At 42.3% G+C, this 6,653-nt stretch overlaps 1 protein-coding gene across 3 annotated transcripts in view; it reads right to left on the bottom strand.

Moving 5' to 3' along the window:
* Positions 1-599: 599 nt before the first annotated feature.
* The window catches only part of ENPP2 (ectonucleotide pyrophosphatase/phosphodiesterase 2), a 131,633-nt gene continuing 125,579 nt past the window's right edge, over positions 600-6,653 (bottom strand). For all 3 annotated transcript variants that reach the window (XM_045287464.1, XM_045287462.1, XM_045287468.1), the window contains 3 exons: positions 6,352-6,484; positions 4,439-4,595; positions 600-1,198 (listed from right to left, as the gene is read on the bottom strand). In XM_045287464.1, coding sequence (XP_045143399.1) covers positions 1,028-1,198; positions 4,439-4,595; positions 6,352-6,484 — 461 coding nt within the window. In that variant the 3' untranslated portion in view covers positions 600-1,027. The remainder of the gene's footprint in view (positions 1,199-4,438; positions 4,596-6,351; positions 6,485-6,653) is intronic.

Raw genomic sequence — 6,653 nt, 5'->3', positions numbered from 1 at the left:
GTGGTGTTCCTGCAGATCCTACATTCCCTTGGCCCTTAGAGATACACGCGTTAGAAGACACCTCCAAATTAATATCTGATGCACAGACTTCAAAGAGACAGACCTCACCCACTTCTACAACTGTGTGAGCCACTTTCTTGACCTCATTTTCTCTCTTTGTCTCTCTCTATATATGTATCAATGGTTTTGCTTCTCTCGAGAACCCAGCCCAACAGTCACTGCACAACTTGTCTGGAGATTGTCAAAAGGTAACCTAACTTGCTGTGTAAACTTTCATCAAAAATTCAATAAAATGGTTTAAACAAAACAAACAAACTATTCCACCAAATTTCTAAGTATTTTTAAGAAACAGGTAGTGAGAGGTTACTCTGGAATTCTGGTTTCCTTTACCTCATGCCCTTCTATTTTCTCATAGATAGGCATCTAAACCATCACATCCAGGCCACTGTAGTGGAATTTCATGGATACCCCTTTGACTTTGAGAACCACTGAAAACGTAAGATGACCCAGTAGAGGAAATGTGTTGTTTGCACACATGAATACAATGTAAGCACCCCCTCTCATTTATATACGTGAAATAAAGCCAAATAAAACAGAACAACTGAATGTGTGATTTATTATATGTAAGATTGGTTTATAAGGCTTAAATATGTCTGTCATAGTTAACAGTAAATGAATGCAACTTTACAAAATCAGTATTCCTATACAGTACAGGACTAAATGTGGTGGCTGTGCATTGGAAATTTAATACTTCCTCAATGCAAATATCAAATCCGCAGCACCATTTAGAAGCTTCCACTAAAAACGCTAGCTGCAGTCTGTATCACAAGCCTACTCAGAAGACGACTACTAAATCAAGCATTAGCGGGGAAAAAAAACAGTAGAGTCATTCAGGCATAATATGTCAGATTCGGTACAGGATTAAAATGCTAACTTTTTTTATAATGTCCTGGTTTCAAATTAATAAATACAAAAACGTATAAAAATATACACCAGTATTAAGACGGCACTGCCGATGATCAGGAAGCTAAATCTCGCTTTCATGTGTATGCAGGTATGTCTTTAGAGCCAGAATTTCTGGATAGCTACGGCTGGTCTTTCGGAAGAAATCCAGACTGGTAAGATGCTCAATGTCCCGCACCCGCGCTGTGTGCATTTTGATGAGTTCTTCGACCCATCTGGACTCATCCTCTGAGTTCTGAAGTGGAAAGAGAACACAGGTAGAGTTAGAATTTTCCCCAGGAGCTTCTTCTCCCAGTGACCCCTTTGCTCCGAGTCCACAAATGACCTCTATGCCCTCCTGTACACAGAGCCAATGTGTGTTCCTAACTCTTGGTCTCTTTGCCAATCTCCCGCATTCCTGCCATAATGAGCCCAAATACCTGGCCTTGACTGTAAACATTGTCAACAGCAGTGAACTGTCCCAAATAAAGGAGACACGTGGTGTGAGTGAGCATTGGACTGAATAGGTTCTCAGAACATAATTCAGTTCTAAGGAAACCAAAGGCCCTAGAGAATTCAGTCATTTGTTTCCTTTCTCGGCTCTCGGACTAACATGGAGAAATGAGCAAAATCATTGGGAATGCTCTTCTGCCTCTTAAGTCCAGTGAAAAGTCTGTGGTCAGTGCATATAAGAATGTGTGCATTCCTAGACTTCCAGGAGAATCTGTGCCACCAACTATATCATCTATTAGACTGGAGTGAGCTTATCTTTGAGTAAGAAGAAGAAGAGCCACTGATCCACCTGGGATTTGGGGCCTCAAGTAAGCTGAGTTGGAATTGTGGTGCCAGCACTTCTAGGCTACCTGGCCTGGTGAAGCTACTGGACCTCCCTGCGTCTCAGCCTCTTTATCAGATGGCAAGGATAATAATGCTTAAAACCTGGAGATAACAAAGGAAGGAAGGTATGGGAAAAAACGAGGAATGGAGGAGGAAAAACGTAAAGCAGAGAATAAAGAGAAAAAGGAAGAAGGGCGGGAGGTAAGAAAGAAGACAAAGAGAGAAGGAGGCAGGGCGGGGAGGAAGAAACTCTTCTTCCTTGTTTGTCAAGAATTGTCTCCTTGGTGCAAATTCCCAGGAAAAGGAATGCAGACGTCCCATAGTAAAAAATGTACGATGCCATGTCTAACACAAAATTGAAAAATGACTTACCAAAAGCATTCCTTTGCAACCTAAGAATATCTCCGTTTACTTTAAGCAGAAGTTGAAGAAAAGGAGGGCACCTAAGAGACCTTTGAGTTATGTAAGACTGACCACCTTCATCACTTGACTTGGGGTAAAAGGGTCTTTACAAATAATGCCATTTCCAAAGGTTCCCCTACGTTTCCTTGGCTTCCAAGAGTCTCTCTGCTAGGTGAAGAGTGTCTGTGTGCTCCTGGGTTTACAGGGCTGACTCGCCCTTCCCCATCTCCTCACCACTAGTGGCCTCCCTCAACTATTCACCAAAGGCCAAGAACCGGCAATGGGTTTTCTCGGAAAGCTCCAACCCACACAGACCTGGACAGGAGTAACAGCAGCTCCTGCCAGAGCTAAATATGCACCATGAGGGGGTTGGTTCAGGAAAATCATGCCTGGTCATCCCAGACAAAATGAAGAAATAGAAAGATGTGGCTTTGCAGGCCATAGAAGTAAGGTAAGGACTTTGAACCCTCGTGGCCCACCCTGCTATTCCAACTTCACCAATATCTCTGCAATTCACAGCAAGGGGCAAGTCTAAATATAACTCTCCCCACAACGATGCTGACAAACCCTCCGTGTGACCGTCTAATTAATGATGCAGGAGGTCTCCGAGCAAGCCAGGCCCCCTTCCGCGAAGGAAGGATAAGCATGAAGTGGTATTTGGGAAGGCTTTTCATATTTAGCTCATTTATTTGGTTTTTTTCAATGACAAGCTCAAATTTTTCTTTATAAAGGTAGTAGTCATTTGGAGTGTGGTAAGAAGTTTCCTTTTCCCCTGATTTGCATAATAGCCAACTGGGGTCATAGGCAGTCATGGGAAAACTCTGTCTCATGCTCTTTTTTTTTTTTCAGTGGGAAATGATTTGCCAATTGCATTTGCAGCAGCAGCAGCAGCGGCGGCGGTGGTGGTGGTGGCGGCGGCGGCGGCGGCAGCGGTAGTTCTATTTGGCTACAAGAAAATTTTAAATCCTTACTCCTGCCCTTGCCATCATTTCTAATAGTCAAGCAATCAAGTTAGTCTTTCTCGTCATATTTCAATTTTCCATTTCGCCTATATCCTGCATTTGCTTTGCCTCATACAGGAGCTCTGGTTACGCAGTAGTTACATGAGCCCTGTGATCTGCAAGGTCGACAGTTTGAAACCACCAGCTGCTTCCTGAGAGAACATGGGGCTTTCTACTCCTGGGAACAGCCACAGTCTCCCAGACTCTCGGGCGTAGTTCTCCTCTGCCCTATCGAGTCGCTCTGCATCGACAGCAACTTGGTAACAGTGAGCTTAGAATTTTTGTTTGTTTGTTTATACCCCTAATAAAATTTGTTTGGTTTATAACCATAATTGAAGCCACAGCCCCAAAGCTCCCCTGCCCATGAAGCCGGCAAACTCTGCTGGAGCTATTCTTCTTGCTCTTCGCCCTCACAAGCAGCAGTGTGTGTCTCTTCACTTGCATCCTCCCCCTAGAGTCCCAGGAGCAACTACTGGTTCTCCCAGGGTTCCTCCCTTCATGTGGAGTTAGAATAGTGCTTACCCACCAGCAATGTTCTTCAGTTGGATGAAACAAAAGCATAGAGACTCTTTCTAACATCAAGCTTGGAATATGAACTTTCCATCACATTAAAGACACCCGAAGAGGTATGTGACCCAAGGTGTAGAATGAACACCGGGCCAGGATCACACAGGACAGCGTGTCTCTTGTCTTCCTGAACAGGGCTTTTGCATTAAGCCCTAAGACCTCCAGGAAGATCCCCAGATCAAAATCAGTGGATTAGGGGTGAACCAACTTGTTTCAGATTTGGGAGACTAGCGCATCGTCCCTACTATTAGTAGCAAAGAAATTTTTTAAAAACCCTTCATTTGTGAGTTATACATCCTGTGAATGTGTGCGTGTGTGCATACAGACAATATGGTACTTTCCAAAGATCTATAAAACTTGAGAGGATAAAACATGAGTTCCCATGAACACTTGCCTGGGTTTCAACAATTATCGAAATGTTGCTATTTACCACTTTTGGCGTTCTTTTTACAAAAGATGCACAACTATGTCTTAAACACATACAAACCCTCACATATAAAAATAAGTTATTAGATACGAGGGTCTGATTTAAAATTTTTTTTAAAAAGCTTGGTTTGGATCGCTTCTTTTCACTGTGGTGGGGATTGTAAATGTCCTATAATAAATGGCCTCTAGGTAACCACAGACATGTAGCTAAGGAAAGCGTAACAAGGTCAGTATATCCGGAAGAGCCCTCTCATTGCACTCACATTGCAGCTCTCCTCGTTGTCCGGGCGGTGGGGAAGGATGAATGAGGAGACGGAGAGTGGCCCATCACACTTGTCGGCCGGCTGGGTGAAATCCAGGCAGCTGGTGACGATGCTGTAGTAGTGAGTCGGAACGGGAATGGAACTACCTTCCACGTACCTGGAGCAGGACATGTAACATAACATTATGACCAGCGGAGACCTTCCTTTTAAACATTGTGACACTGAATATTTCTCATGTCGTTATAATGAATTCCCACTCTGTTGTGTCACTGTTCGCTTCTAAACATTCGCTTGCCTTTATATCTTTCACCATACTGTTTGCTTGGCTGAAATCCTTCTGTCCCTGAGACTCGCAAAGTGCCAGCGCCAGCTTATCTGATAGCTGGAGGTTGGAAATGATCCGTGTATCAGAAACATAAGTCTAGAAGAGCCAATAACAGCCCAATTGTGGGAAGTTCTGAGTGGCCAGGTATGGACCTTAGAGTTGATTATTGGGGCAGTCACAGTCCTCTGAAGGTTTTTCTACTAAGAAATCTCATGATGAGATCCATGTTTTAGGAAGTCTGCTTTCGTGGAATTGATTACAAAATCCGTAACAGGAATCAAAGGACAAAACTGCAGGCTCCCGGGGAGGACTAGTCCTTTAAAAGAACAGTGAGATCCTGAACTGGGCGTAGGGAGAAGGAATTTACCCAAAGAAAGAATGAGTACCGAATGAATGCTACAGGCAAGCCTGCCGTTGTGACTGTCTGTTACCGAATACCTTCCGACCACAGCAATCCCTTAGAACACAGTGGACTTGCCCCTGGAGCTCCCGATGGGAACAGGTTGTCAGGTCTTTGCCCCAGCAAAGCTGCTGGGGGATTCAAACTCCCAACCTTCTGGTTAGTAGCTGAGAGCTTTAACTCTTGTAGCACCAGTGCATGTTTTAAAAAAAATGACATGTATCAAAAGTCTTTTCCAATAGAGAGAATTATAAAAATTCACAATTTTTTACCAAGGTTCCTATGCACTTAATTGCCTACCTTGTTCCCAATGTTGAAATTATGGTTTAATCTGGTGAAATTATAATTGAATTGTTGGATTGTAGCAAGAGAAATGATCAGCGAAAAAGAAAAACTGTACAATGAAGATAAGATTTCTGTTTGATTGTGATAAAAGTTGTATGCGCCCCTAATAAAATGATTAAAAAAAGAAAAGATTTGTTTGAGAAACTGAGAAGCAAGTAAAACATCAATTCTATTGTATTAGATGTTCTTGTAAGTAATTAGCATTTTGTTCTCTAATCCTCTATAAGTTACAATTAAACTCTTTCTTTTATTGTATTTCTCTCTGAATGCTCATACGTGTGTGAAATTAAATGAGTTTTTCTGTTTGTATCTGCTTATATTTCCCACTAGACCGTGGGTTCCTTGTAAGTCCAAAGTATGCTTTCTCCTTCTCCATGCCCCAAAGCACCAAAGATAAAGACCGAGACACAGTAGGTCCACCACACTTGTTCACTCAGGGGTTCAATCAATGTTTGTGTGCAATTTCCTGCTGAGATGCACTAGCTCAGAAAATCTAGGGGTTTCCTTAGCTAACGGAGATGAGTGGAAATCAACACCTTCCCAGTGAAGAGTTGCTGAAAAACAAATGACTAATTTTTTTTTAAGTTTTGATACATTTTCTTTCATGGAATGACAATGTGTATTCTTTCATTGCAAAACTCAATTCTATTTCAGTCCCCAATACTCCATCTGAATTGAAGGTCTGAAGAATGGGAAAACCCCAGGGGACAATTGCATGAGCAAAATATTTAAGCGACATTAGATCTTCTCTAGAAAAATACTACAAAAGATATTCCAGAAAAATAGCCCTGCATGAGATCTTGGAATTTAAAAGCATGCCCTGATTGGAAATGAAAACCTTACTGTTTGATTTTCTCCTGGGTATCATGTAAGCCATCATAGTCGTAGTCAAAAATGGGCCCGCTGATCACGTTCACGCCGTTCCTTTCCGAAGCATATTTCTTCACCAATACCCGTTGGAAGTAATTCCAGACTCCTATGTAAAGACAAAGTCAATGCTTCGTGAACAAAACTCCTAGCTTTAGCCAAATCCTCTCTACATAGTCTGCAAGCCAAATGACACAAGCCAAGAGAGAGTAGAGAGGCTTGACTTCATGAGGAAGTCCATTCTAAAATATTATCTATTTGTGTATGTCATTTATCAG

This window comes from Echinops telfairi, unplaced genomic scaffold (genome assembly GCF_000313985.2).
Source record: "Echinops telfairi isolate 266 unplaced genomic scaffold, ASM31398v2 ScPeMD7_1;HRSCAF=3_0, whole genome shotgun sequence".
Taxonomy (NCBI): domain Eukaryota; kingdom Metazoa; phylum Chordata; class Mammalia; order Afrosoricida; family Tenrecidae; genus Echinops; species Echinops telfairi.
Note: the sequence above shows the minus strand (reverse complement) of the source record. Positions and strands in the feature narration are given on the sequence as shown.